General features: G+C 44.7%; 2 protein-coding genes and 2 non-coding genes across 4 annotated transcripts; 3 read left to right on the top strand and 1 right to left on the bottom strand.

The window, feature by feature from the left end:
- Positions 1-660: 660 nt before the first annotated feature.
- On the bottom strand, positions 661-4,949 carry LOC118214152 (alpha-crystallin A chain-like). Its single transcript, XM_035393792.1, has 3 exons — positions 3,956-4,949; positions 2,214-2,336; positions 661-933 (listed from the first exon to the last, which is right to left on the bottom strand). Exons 1-3 carry the CDS (start codon positions 4,151-4,153, stop codon positions 724-726), a joined length of 531 nt encoding a protein of 176 aa, XP_035249683.1. The 5' UTR covers positions 4,154-4,949; the 3' UTR covers positions 661-723.
- Positions 4,950-6,108: 1,159 nt separating this feature from the next.
- trnar-ccg lies at positions 6,109-6,181 on the top strand. Its single transcript has one exon. It is a non-coding gene; the product is annotated as a tRNA-Arg (tRNA).
- A 751-nt stretch (positions 6,182-6,932) lies between these two features.
- On the top strand, positions 6,933-7,005 carry trnar-ccg. Its single transcript has one exon. It is a non-coding gene; the product is annotated as a tRNA-Arg (tRNA).
- A 614-nt stretch (positions 7,006-7,619) lies between these two features.
- LOC118214151 (protein jagunal homolog 1-B) lies at positions 7,620-9,998 on the top strand. The gene is made up of 3 exons (XM_035393791.1): positions 7,620-7,784; positions 8,180-8,295; positions 9,345-9,998. Exons 2-3 carry the CDS (start codon positions 8,207-8,209, stop codon positions 9,805-9,807), a joined length of 552 nt encoding a protein of 183 aa, XP_035249682.1. The 5' UTR covers positions 7,620-7,784; positions 8,180-8,206; the 3' UTR covers positions 9,808-9,998.
- Positions 9,999-13,752: the final 3,754 nt, after the last annotated feature.

Below are 13,752 nucleotides of genomic sequence, written 5' to 3'. Positions count from 1 at the left end.
CAAAAAAAAGAAGGATTTGGGTGAGTTGACAAAGCCAGGTGGATGAATGCTCTCAGTGGTGGGAAATGCTCTCTGTGGTGAATGGCTTAGCGTGAGCCTAAATCAAAGCTCAATCTCTCCTCGTCTCTGTCTCGGGTTCGAAGCGCGGCTCGTTCTTCACACACATCATTTTATGCAGAGGAAGACCGGGAGCTAGCTAGCGTATGAGAACGCTGCATCTTCCCCAGAGTTAGAGTTTTTCTGGGCTCTGGATGATGTGTTTGTGTGGTGCGGCTAGCGTATGGTCTCTTTATAGTCAGCGACAGAGAGAGTTTGTTGGGTGAGGGAGAGGGTGATTCAGCGCTGTGGACACCTCAGTATCCATTCTGTTTTCCCGTCAGATCTATGACTTCCATTCGCTTGTCTTTCTCTGTTTTTTTTTTTGGCACCAGCCTTCCTCCACCCAGCCTAGAAATAAATTATAATAACCCTAATTATATTGATAATACAATAGTAATATGACCAAAAGCAGAATAAAATGAAGTAGATATGCACTGAGATGACTATGAGATGGCTCATGGGGGTATAGTGGGATAGAGAGAATAGATTTGGCCTCATAACCCCCCCTACCCCCCTCACCCCACCCCACCTCAGTGGTCCTACTGAAGACACACCCCCCTCGGCAACTGCCGTTCCCTCACGCCCTCTCTGCTACGCGCCAGCTGAAGGGACACGCCCACCCCCCTAAGAAGAGGGTGTGGAGCTGGTCTTGTCGTCGCGGACGACTGGGATGTTGCGGTCGCTGCGGACGCTCTCTGGTCCTGAGGTGACCTTTGGCCCAGAGATGATGAGCAGGCCGTTGGAGGACAGCGTGCTGGTGACTGCTGATTGGTCCACGCTGGAGGGCAGGCGGTAACGGCGGACAAACTCGCGCGAGACAAAGCCATGGTCATCCTGGATCCCCGGAAGTACAAGGAAGAAAAAAAAAATTTGAGAGGGAAGATTCCAGATATTGGTGAACGTAGAATAAATGTCAACATCTGTACCCAAACAAAGACGGTGTATTATGAGGAAGGAAAGGACAGTAAGCAGCAGTATTGGAGACGTATGTAATCTGGCGGTGAAATGATGCCATAGCCTCATGTTTCACAGATAACAGAGGGTCACATTTCCTATCACAGTGACTCCTAAAGCTGGCCCTGAACAGTCAGTTTGTCCTGTTATTTTGTTCCTGTTCATTCAGATTTGTCTGTTCTGTCTCACAGCACAGGTAAATAAATGCTGTAATCAAAGCTAATGTTCACAGCTATAATGTTCAGTTGGATGGGACACTGCAGGAATGCTGGGAAGTGTAGTGCAATGCTGCCCTTGGTTGCACTTTAATCATGTACTTTCATTCAGCTTATAACACTGCAGTCTTACACCAATGTCTGTGTACTGTGGTGCCACGGACAGTGGCAGCCCCGCCTACAGGCGAGCACAGCTGAGGATGATTAAGAGCCAGCACAGCTGATGATAATTAAGGAAACAAGTCAGTCAATATCCAACTGCATGAATGTAAGCTACGGATATACGTAAATTAGAAAAGTAGAAAGGTTAGCAATTGTGTACTCCTGGGCATATTCTCCAATGCAGGAATTATATAACATACTGTGATCATCAGGAAATACATAGTTGGAGGCACACCGTACAAACGGACACAACTGTTTTGCTTGGATGATGCACGTTATAATGCAAGATACAGCATCTGAAATCTGACCCGAGATCCTGTCTCATGGCGATAGCCGTGACATAACGTCAGCAAGTGGGTGAACACAACTGTAAAAATGTGTAACAACGGGACAGTAGCCTTTAAATATTTAAATAAAAATAGCAAACTGACTTCATAAGTCACTCTGAGGCAAAGCAGGCTGTGTGCATTATAACCAGGGCTGACAAAGCCAACAACCAACAGCTGTGCTGTGTCTGTTAATCATCTGCAGCTGTGCTAGTTGTTAAGCTCTCAACTGAAAAGTGGCTTACCATTGAATTGAACCTGCAACCTATGTTATTCTGTTCAGTTGCTTCGCTAATTTGCTGCATTGCTGCCCTGTCTGGTTTTTCCATAGGCTGAACACTCCCGCCCCCACCCCCACATATCAGGAAATACAGCCGTGGTTTGCGAATTAATTTGACAGGTGATTGACAGGTGTCACTGTTGACACGGCCTGCCCACCCATGGCCTTGTTTCTCACCTGTCTCTCGCCGTGCTTCCCCTGGATCTCGACGTAGTCGTCCATGACCTTGACGCTGATTTCCTCGGGCGAGAAGTGTTTCACGTCCAGGTAGACTGTGAACTTGTCCCTGTCGGATCTCACCTGCAGAACAGAGAGCAGCGCAGCCAAGCTGACTGAGAGAGAGTGGATCTCTGTTTTAAAAAATAAAAAAAATTGCTGAGAAACCTGCAGCATCACACCGTGGGAAAGATAGTCCATCCCATTATAGCATCAGCCCATCCAGCAGCTCTCCTGACCCTCAGCACCTACCCAAACCCTCGCCTTACCCCATACCCCCCCCCCCCCCCAGAAGAAAACGCTAAGCAAACGGATTGAAATGAAACAATCAAGGAGAGAAAAGATGCCCAGAAATGCCCTCCAGTGCCGTAGCATTCCCAAATGCAATGCACAAGCTGTCAAATCCCCAAATCTGCAGGGCCGGATTTTAACTGCCTCCTGACTCGACTCGGTGCACTGTCCACAGGGCGGTGGCGTGCGCATGCTTGAAAGCGACAATTCCTTTCACTGAAGCCCACCTGTGTGCACAGGAGGATTACAATCAGCCGCATAACTCGATGCCTTCATCCCTTCTCTACCCGCCTGGCTACTGCATGGCTAGCGGTGACGCACTAGCCTGCGCACTCCTGGGGAAAACCTCTTTAACCCAAAAAGTCAGTGGGTGGCAGAATTAGTATAATGGGCAAGGAACTGGTCTTTGTAACCTAGAGGTCACAGGTTTGATTCCCGGGTAAGGATACTGCCGTTGTACCCTTGCGCAAGGTACTTAACCTGCATTGCTTCGGTATATATCCAGCTGTTTAAATGGAGACAATGTAAAAGTTGTGTAACTCGTTCTGGATAAGAGCGTCTTCAGAATGCCTGTAATGTAATGTGTTCTAGAAATCTATTGCTTTCAGTTGCCAGCAGTGATTGTTGCATCAGCATTAGAATGTTCAGTTAAGAACACTCTAATCACATATTTGTGATCTTAAAGGGTTAAATCATTTTGGTATTTGGTAATCCTCTCCCTCTCTGCTGTTCTCTCTGTCTCACTCTTGCCCTCTTTCTCATACTATAATTACTTATTATTAATAATAATAAGAATAATAATAATAATAGGCACAGTAGCTGAGGTCCCAAATCACACTCGAGCATACAAAGCAGCCCCGGAAAAAAAGGCTGTCTTAGCAAGTGTTTTAGTCGTGTAATGAGACTTAAAATCTTGTTTTTTAGAAAAATGTAGTAGAAAATGTCAGCTTGTTTTAAACTACTTTCTGCTTGTCAAGTGAAACTCTAACCCCATTGACAAATCTTGAAATGAGGCAAGCTGTCTCATTTAAAAAAAAGTAATAGAAATAATATTTTTAAGCCTACAGTACATATAAGACAAAAATACTTCTGAAGTTTGACCTTTTTTTGTTTTTTTGGTTTTTGTAGTAAGAGATTTGTTCCCGTTCTGGTAAGTGTGGAAAGCCATGTGATTATTTACTGTTGATAAATAATAACATAGCTTTCCACACTAATCAGAACCGGAACAAAGGCCCATTTACACACACTGATTTTCATTAAAGAAAAAGATTCAAGCTGAAAAGAACAATACTATTACAAAAATTTAAATAATGTTGCTGTATCTTAGCAGCCAGGTCATATGTGTTGTAACACACCAAACAGAAAAAGCTTGTTCTTATACTTTGTGAGGTTTCAAAATTTTTTTTTTTTACCTCAGAGATGCCGGAGTTGGAAGATTCCAGAAGGTTGCGAAAGAGGGAGTGCCTGTAGTAAGGGCTGATGGTGGAGGTGGCGTAGGGCAGGAAGTCGTACTCGAACATACCCTCCCCGAAATACTGGTCGAACAGGCGAGGGGGGTAGATGGATCCAAGGGGCCGTCTGAACCAGGGGTGCTGGATGGTGATATCCATGGTGTCTGGCCTGGCGTCTCTCTGAGTGCTGGCACTTTTGGAAACGGAGGCGAAGAGGAGGGGCAGAGCAGTCGAGTGTCCCTCCGCCCCGTACGCCCCCTCTATATATACCTGTAGAGCAGAAAGAGGGGCTTTAGCCTGGATCTCTCTGGAATGCCATTATCTCATGGCGGGACAGGCCAGTCAGCATAAATTGTCCCGCGGTGGGCCAGCGGACAACAAGCTGCAGGCGGGACCCTGTGCCAGCCCTGGAGAGCCAGCGGGACTCTGCCAAAACAAACAGGGCCCCACAGCGAGCTGGGCAACCCGTCCTCTTTCATAAAAGAGATTTACCCGGCCACCAACATCACCCCGACCATCCCTGTTATTCACCAGGGATTGTCTCATGTTCAAGGGATCGTTTTTTAAAATTCATTTTTCATGACCCCTGGTACAGTACCTTATAACTATTGTATAGCAAACTGAGAGGTGGAAAATCTAGGTTCAGAAAGTAAATGTCTTCCCCAGTATTTTGTTCAAATCACCTGAATATGCGAATTAGCTCAATTCCTGCCAGGAAGTCAAACTAATTACTGAAATCAGCTGGCTGTCCCTCTGAATTGCATGTTATACATCTCTTCATTTTGATATCCTACTACCAGCTAGTTTAATACCTCAGCCTTTAACCTGCTCAACTCATTTGATTATTTACTGTGATCGATGCCTTATTACATTTGTTACCATCCATTCTACCCTTACTATATATCGGACCGGCCAGCACAGGATGGACTCCTCCTCTGTAGCTGAGTTCCTCCCAAGGTTGTATTCCGTTTGGGGTGTTTTTTTTCTCTATCACTTTTTTTTATTTCGCTTGCTTTTTGGGGGTTCAGGTCTGGTTTCTGCTCAATTTACCTTCTGCGCTCTGTAAAGCATCTTTGTGACAGTTTTCTCTAAACAAAAAGTGAGAAAAAAAGCACAGTACGAAAATAAATCGATTTGATGATTTGATTTGATTTATATTCACAGTCAGTGTGAGTCTGTATGATAGCATATCACTGTGTGCCTGTGGGATACCATAGTCAGTATGTGTGTGTATAATAGCATAGTCAGTATCGGTGTGTATGATGGCAGTCAATATGTATGTACCATATGATAGCATAGTCCGTGTGTGTACTTGCACAATAGCTTAGTCAGTAGATGTGCATTGTGGGTAAGCGTAATCTGCATGTTTGTGTGGTATAGAGTACACAGTCTGAGCCTTTATTTGAAAACTGAGTGGTATTTCCATCCCTTTGGCACCTGTTGCCACAGGATACAGTGTGGGCCTGATGCCATTCCCCATGAAAGCAGTATTACTGTAATCCAGTGGGGCTTTTGAAGAGCCCCGGAGCATGGCTTACAGGAAATCCACTCTGTGGCCGTTTCACCAGTCCAGAGGTGACAGACGCACCACAAACGCGCAGGGAGGGGGGCATTGTTGAGGTTCTGAGGAGCAGATGCAAACGGGGTAGGGTGGGGTGGGGTGGGGTGGGGTGGGGTGGGGTGGGGTGGGGGGGTAAGTGCTGGCTTAATTCTTGCCCCATCAGCAGGCTTGGAGCCACGCGACAGGGCCCGGCTTTTTTTATGAATGAGCGGAACAATGGGAGATGGAGTAGTTACATCCGTCTCTCCGGCTGTGGGAACGCTCTCTCCACAGCGCTGAACTGACTCCCAGCTAACAGCGTGTGCTGATCGCCCAGAGCTGCTGCTCCACCAAGATACCCAGGGCTGATCCCCAGGGCTACTGCTCCACCAAGATACCCTGGGCTAATCCCCAGGGCTGCTGCTCTACCAAGATACCCAGGGCTGATCCCCAGGGCTTCTGCTCTACCAAGATACCCAGGCCTGATACCCATTATCAAAGCTTTACAACCATTATTGTCTGATTTTCGTAGAATATGCAAGCTTGATCAAATAATGTTACATTCCCCCAGACAGGCCCAGTGGCCTAATGGATAAGGCATCAGCCTCCGGAGCTGGGGATTGTGGGTTCAAGTCCCACCTGGGTCGTGATCTTATAGTGCAGCGAGTAGCATGATAAACTGTAATATAAGGGTACCATGCTGGAGATATTGCATTAGAAGTGCATGACTTGCTCAATCTACAAAATTATGCCAATGTTGCGAGCTGCTTATGAACTGTAGACCAGAAGCAGTCTGAGTCCATTGTGTGGATAATTACTAAACGCATCTATCAACTTATTGAGGAATCCCTTTAAATAATTGTTTTATAGTGCCTAGCAAATTCGTTTTCTGTGCAATGCTCAATTTTTCCACCAATCTCATCTTCCAAATATATCCAAGTATAATTTATCAACTTTAGTTTTTTTTTTTTTTAAATGAACAGAATTAAGAATAATCATGAAGGCAACTGTATATTATGTGCACGTTTCTCTATATGCTCAGAAGTGGTCTGCCAAAGATTTATTGTTAATAATGCAGGTTTTATTTGTATAATTTTCCTATTCATTATTGCAATTTGATGTTAAATGGGATTGTATAGCCTATTTAGAATTTTCAGTAATATCACAATGTAACCTTTAGGAAATAATTTCACACTCATTTCACTTCCAAAAACAGGACACAATGTTAACAGACAGAGACCATCGGGTAATCTGATCAGGTAACACTGAAATCCACAAACACAGGCATTGGATAAAGTATTCATTTCTCAAGTCAGCTGACTCTGAGGACGCAATGTTAACAGACAGCGACCAACAGTAGTGATACGTGGATATTTCTTTACGACCAGGTTGCACATTGGCCCAGTGGCCTAATGGATAAGGCATCAGCCTCCGGAGCTGGGGATTGTGGGTTCAAGTCCCACCTGGGTCGTGTGCTTATAGTCCGGAGAGCTGCACGATCTCTTGAAGAATGTAATATAAGAGGACGTGCAGGAGGTATTGCAATGTAAGTGCTCTACTTACTCCGCCAACGAAATTATCTCTATTCATAACTGTGTTCTGTGCTGCTTGCAAACTGTAAACCAGAAGGCATCTGTGCGCATGTTACTACTAATGTACTTTTAAATGCCTTTGAACGTGTTTTTTATTGTGCATAGCAACTTCATTTTCTGTGTAATGCTCAATTTTCTCCACAAATCTCAACTTCACAATTTTGTCCAGCTATGGTTTGTCAACTTTGGTTTGATTTTTAAAAATGCGCAGAATTAAGAATAATTTTGGAGGAGACTATATGTGCACGCTTTTCTGCATGCTTTGAAGGTTTATTGTTAACAACAATAACAATAACATTTTTTTTAATTCATTGTTGCAATTTGTTATTAAATGGGATTCTATAGATTATTTTGAATTTTCGACAATGTTACAATGTAACGTTTTGAAAATAATTCAACGCTCATTCCAGTTTCAGAAACTTGAATCGGATTTACATCATGAACAAACGGGTACAGTACCGTCTATGGTACAGGATATGTCGTCGGCGCCGTCATCAAAAAAAAAGCATTCCGTTAGCTTCCGGCTTGTGCGTTTGCCGGAGAAGTAAAACGCCAATACAACTTGGTCTTTGTGGGTGAAATGCACTGTATATTTGTTTGATTTCGCTCGTTATTGTACACACGAAGATTTCTTTCAAATCATCAGAAGACGTACAGAGTAAGTAGCCAGCTAGTCTCTGTTGGAGTTGACAAATTCAGCTTTGTAGTCCGAGTGAGGCTATGTTGTAGCTTAGCTAGTTGCAAGGTAGCTCTGTAGGGTATAGCTGGCTAGCTGTCGATAGCAAGCATGCAGTCAGAGTTGCAGCTAATCATGCACGCTACCGAGCAAGCCATTTGTTAGAAATATAACGAAATACCCAGTGCTTCTAGTTGAAAACAAAGCTTAGCTAACCACTATGCATTAACTACGTTTTGCTTAGCTAACTTACAAACTAGAAACATGTACCGTGCCTTATCAGAGTTAATATTTTTACTGTAGTATATTGCTGTTATTTGTTGTATTTGCGGAGTATGCTTTATCGCTTGGACATGAGGGAAATGGTTGCGTTGCAGGGGTTTCTGGGTAAGCAGGTGTCCACCATGGCTTCTCGTGCTGGGCCAAGAGCCGCGGGCACTGACGGGAGTGACTTTGCTCACCGGGAGAAGGTGGCCTCTCACTACCAGATGAGGTAACCTTGGCCTAGTGTTTGTCTGCCGGTCTGTTCTCATTTGTCAGGCTGTTCCTGTCCTTGCGCTCACCGGCACTTCGCTGAAAATATAAATCTTTCTGTCTGCTGGTCTGCATCTGTTCATCTTTGTCTTTCTGACTGTGTTTGTCGATATTTTGTGTGATCATTAGCTTTTTCTGTCTGGTTTCAATGTCCACTTGATCATCTTTTAATATCTTACACAACAGGCTTAACTATGGGAGGCTTATTATTATTTATTATCATTTTTTCAGCAACAGTCTTGTCATTTCTTGAGAATCGTCTGATATATAATTTCCATTAGTTTATGTGCTTTTATTATTGAGCTGTAACAATGTTGATAAATGTAAACCTTGGCAATCTCATGATCTGTATACCCTGCCAAATAACCTCACTTGGGATGACAGTACACATCTGAAATTTTAGTAATTTTTTTCATTCCTGCTTTGAATTTGTATGTACACTCAGACATTCAAAAGTTTATGCCTTGATGCATCATGATATCAGAATCGGCAGGATTGGAAAACTGAGTTCTTTACCTATTGTGTTCTATTTTCTGTTATTTGCTGCTATAAAAGCCCGCTATACCTTCAGCCCTTGCTTGGCTTTTTACGCAACTGTAGAGCGCACATGGTCTGTGTGTGGGACATTGGAGCAGTGATGCAGCCTGTTGCAAGCATTACATTTCATTACTGCCATTTAGGAGACACTCTTATCCTGAGCCACTTGCACAGCTTTTTACATTTTTACATAATGTCCAGTTATACTGCTGGATATACACTGAAGCAGTTTTAAGTACCTTGGTACCAATGGCAGTGTCCTACCTGGGCATCGAACCTGCAACCTTCCTAACTATTTCACTACACTGCAGCTCAGGCCCGAGTCGTCTGGCCTAATGCGAGTCTCGATTTCCCTCCTCTCTCTCTCTCTCCCTCCCTCCCCCTCTCTCTCTCTCTCTCCCCCCCTCTCTCTCCCTCCCTCCCTCCCTCCCTCCCTCCCTCTCTCTCTCTCTCCCTCTCCCCCCCCGTCAGCGTGGCGCTCAAGTCGGAGGTCCGCAAGTTGAACATCGTGCACGTGCTGCTCTGGCTCCTGGTGGCGGCGCAGGTGACGGTCAGCCAGCTGGACCTGGTGTCCCGCGACATGGTGGCGGCGCCCTACCAGTGGGAGTACCCGTACCTGCTCAGCATCGTGCCGTCCGTCTTCAGCTTCCTGGCCCTGCCGCGCAACAACATCAGCTACCTGGTGATCGGCATGATCAGCGCCGGCCTCTTCTGCATCGCGCCGCTCATCTACGGCGGCATGGAGATGTTCCCCGTGGCGCAGCAGCTGTACCGCCACGGCAAGGCCTACCGCTTCATCTTCGGCTTCTCCGCCGTCTCCGTCATGTACCTGCTGATGGTGATCGCCGTGCAGGTGCACGCCTGGCAGATCTACTACAGCAAGAAGCTGCTGGACGCCTGGTTCACCTCCACGCAGGAGAAGAAGAAGAAATGAGTTTTTGCGGAGGACTGAATCGATGCTCTCTCTCTCTGGCCGTTTCTCAATCTCTCCAACGTGTTCTCTCTCTCTCTCTCTCCCCCCCCATACAAGAAAGATTTATTGGCATGATGGTAAGCAGAACCCTCACCCCCTTTCATTTTCTGTCTCTCCATGACGCATTCTGTACTTGCCTTTTGCTCTTTTTCTAGCCTCCTTTGAAATCTTATTTAATTTGTTGTATATTTTGAATGGAATGTGGGCTCCTCCCCTGTCTTTCTCCAATGAACATCTCTGCCCCCGCTATCTCATCTCTTACATTCAAGCCTGGATTAAGACTGAAGGCCGAATTCCCGCCGTGCCTGTTAGGAACGACCTGCCGGGATTACATTCCTGTCCTATTTATTTCAGAAAGCCGCTACAGTCTGACCCTGAAGGACATGTTGTGTTTTACCAGTGGAAGGGACTCAGAAGATTGTCTTTTCACCAGAGCTGAGGGAAGTCTGGTGTTATGGCCAAGACACAAGACATGGTCAAAACAGAAATTTGTAGACGTTCCCTTAAACGCTTCTCCAAGTGAACTTTTTTTTCTTTTTTTTTGAGATGCATGTTGCCTACTGTCCCCAATTCATGCAATTCATACCTCTGGAAAAACCACATGAATAAAATATGAGAAGACTGACTGACTTTTTTGGGGGTTTTTTGTATCAATTTTGTGTGCTCTGGGTGGGGTCTGTCTTCAATTTGTTGGCCTTTAGCAGATGCTATTATCCACCGCTGTGATTTCCTGCCCTCTTCCAGGAGATGTACTGTTCTGTAGGTTTTCATTTAAACCTGAATTTGACACGCCTGGGTTTCCTAATTGAAAGCTCATTGAAATCTCTAGCTTTTGAAAGGGGTGTGCTTTGTTTGGGTTGGTGAGAAAGCCTACAGGACGGACGATCTCCAGGAACAGTGTTGGGAACCTCTGATCCAGGGGGTCTTGGTATAGATTAGGGATAAAAATCCAGTAGGCGTAATCCTAAGAGTGCAATAACGTCAGACTTATCAACTGTCCTGTTAAGCATTAACCTGTGATACAAACAGGGATACTGATGGACATTAAAATGAATTAACGTGCATCTTGTTTGTACAACATGATTCTTGGTTTCTAAAGTTTTGTAATGGCAATTTGTGACACGACTATTTGGTTTGATATTTATTTTGATAAAGTCACTTTTACTGCCAAGTACAACAGTCTGGGTAAAATCAAGCTGTCATGCAACTACAAAACTTATTTTTCAGGTATTACACTGAGAATTGGGTCTGCGATTTCAGGTAGGTGTTCATGCTCATTTATCTAGCGCCTGCCTTGCTGTTGGACGCGGTAAGAGTTGCAATCCTCTCAGAAGGTAAGCGTGCTTACCAGTGAAAACCTCCTGCCTGGCATTGCAGAATTATTCCTAAAAATGTGATGTAATGTTTCCAGTATCAAGATTGCCCCTGTCAAGTTGCTAAGCATCTTTATATCTCCCGTCATAAAAGTATAATGAGTATGTAAAATGAGTATTGTACCTTATCGGACCTGTGTTTTGTAGTTGTTCCAGTGACCTTTGGTATGCACTTATTGTATGTCGCTTTGGATGAAAGTGTCTGCCAAATAAATGTAATGTATAATGGCATATCTTTTTCACCTAACTACTCTGTTGTTGCAGTTCAGGTACTTATAAGAATTACTATACAGAAGACTGAAATTAGCATTTGGCCATCATGCAATGAAAATGCTTGAGATTTGCAGCCATATAAAGAGGATATTTAAGCCTTCCCAAAGCCCAGTTCTGGAGGCATGCTGTTTGTACAGAGGTGTGTTGTCAGGTGGTGTTGGAGCTCCACACCTGAACCACAGTGCTTGTTGTGCAGGTGTGTGTCGCAGTGGTTGATTTTAGAGGCTTAGTTGGTGATTTCACATTAGGGAAGGAAAAAATTGAAATACAGGGGAAATTATTTCAAATATGAATATTTATGTTTTGTCATATGGGATTACATCACATTGTGCTGAAATGTTTTAAAATGAATAAATACACAAAATCTTCCCTTTTTCCCCAGATTATGAGTTCATTGGAATCTCTGACAGTTCTGCTCTCTCCTTCACCATCCAGCAAAGCACAGAAGATCTTGTGCGGGTGGAAGTTGTTCAGTAAGTCATGCCTGCGTAAAACAATTTCCACATGCATGTGTGCGCCTCAAGCTGCCACTAGAGGGTGCTTCTATCCAACAAAAAAATGTTTCCTCAGGGGTCATAAATCACAAGTACATGTTATGAACAACAGTTAAACTAAGCGGTGATATGGAGATATATACACATACCATGGGAAGAACGAAATAGTGCATCTCTCAAAAAAAAAAAGGTGCTTGCCACCAAATGACACTAAACAGTGTGGCTGGTGTCATTCCCGAAGTTGATTTTTTGGGAATTCCAGATGGTCATCTCTGGCCTCAGATGACCATCAGATGTGTATGCGCCGAACTGTATTTTGATCAGATATCAAAATAGAAAACATCAGTGTTTTGCTTGGGATGAAAGTATGTACAAACAAAATCCTAATTTCTGTGTCTTTAAACCAGATGCTCTTAATGGTATTAGCACGCGATTCTCATGCTGCTAAAGTGGGAACTTCACATGCCCCCCCCCCCCCCCCCCCCCCCAAAAAAAGGAGAGGTCTTTCATTTGCAATTAGTTTTTATTCTTGAGGCTCTGCCTTCTCTCCTCCACACGCCAGATGATGAATTTAGTTTTGAGGGGGTGGGGGCCGGGGTGTAAGTGGTTATTTGGAGGGAAGCGCTCGGGGTGTGGGGAGGGAGGTCTGCAAGTCTACAAAAAGCCACAGAGGCATTTTCAGTCACCTCCTTCCCTGAACGTGGGTACATTGGAATGTACTCGTCCAGGGCTGTGGCTGCCACAGGGGGATTGTGGTCTGAGGGCCTTACCAAAGCTTTAATCTGTGTGATTCTACCATTTTATTTCATGGTACTTAATTTGTCAATCAGAATGATGAATGATTGCTCTTCTGTGTACTAGTTCCAGTGAATTTTCCCATGGCAACATGGAAACAAAAATAGTGCAGCGGTGCGCTGTGTCAAATTCGGTCCTGAAAGCAGTCCTGGAAGAGAAGGAGCATGGGTCGGAAAATAGCCATTATAAATAATTTATTACGCTTGTGTATTGCTAACTTGGTTCATTTTCAGAGGTGTAGATCATCACTGGGACGGCATCCACCTGCCTATCTCTCCAAGGGAACCACAGCCACTTAATCAGCATAGGAGCGTGGAGATTTATTTACATTTTCTTAACCTGCCTGATGTCCATGTGCTGTTTGGGCGGAGGACTGTTTGCGGTCTGGCACCGAGAGGTTGGTGCGTGGAGGCGGGCAGATGTGTGTGTGTGTGTGCTTTTTTGGGAGGGGGGTGGGTGGGTGGGTGGGGGTAGGGCGGGTAGAAGCCAGACTGAAGTCCAGGGCCTTGATTGAATTTCATGGCGCCCTGTGCGAGGGTGATTAAACGACAGAGCAGTTCTGATGCAGGTTGAGTGGGAACATGAAGGCAGCGATGCTGAACAGCTGTTGGATCGGCAGTGCTGCTCTGCAAGCTACCAGATGGTGTTTTACAGGCTAGGCTGACTTCAAAACTTTGTTGTTGTTTTGATGGAGAATTACTAGGAACGTCAAACCGAGGAAGTGTTACAGACCTGCTGGATAACATAATATGCTGTTCTTACTTCCTTTTTTAAACTGTTCTCTCACCAGATAAAATGAATATCCTGCAGAGTTAACACTCCCACGAGTCCTAAATATATTACTGGCTGCAGCTGAAAAACAAGGTTTTTGTCAGGAGAAACGCAAACATGGCGGTCGGTGACCCACATATGGAGGCCTTGTCCAATCGCATCGCAGATATGGCAAGTCTCCCATGTCCTGGTCTTTTGAG

The sequence above is a fragment of the Anguilla anguilla genome, chromosome 15 (genome assembly GCF_013347855.1).
Source record: "Anguilla anguilla isolate fAngAng1 chromosome 15, fAngAng1.pri, whole genome shotgun sequence".
NCBI lineage: Eukaryota > Metazoa > Chordata > Actinopteri > Anguilliformes > Anguillidae > Anguilla > Anguilla anguilla.
The sequence above is the reverse complement of the archived record's forward strand: the minus strand, read 5'-3'. Positions and strand labels throughout refer to the sequence as shown.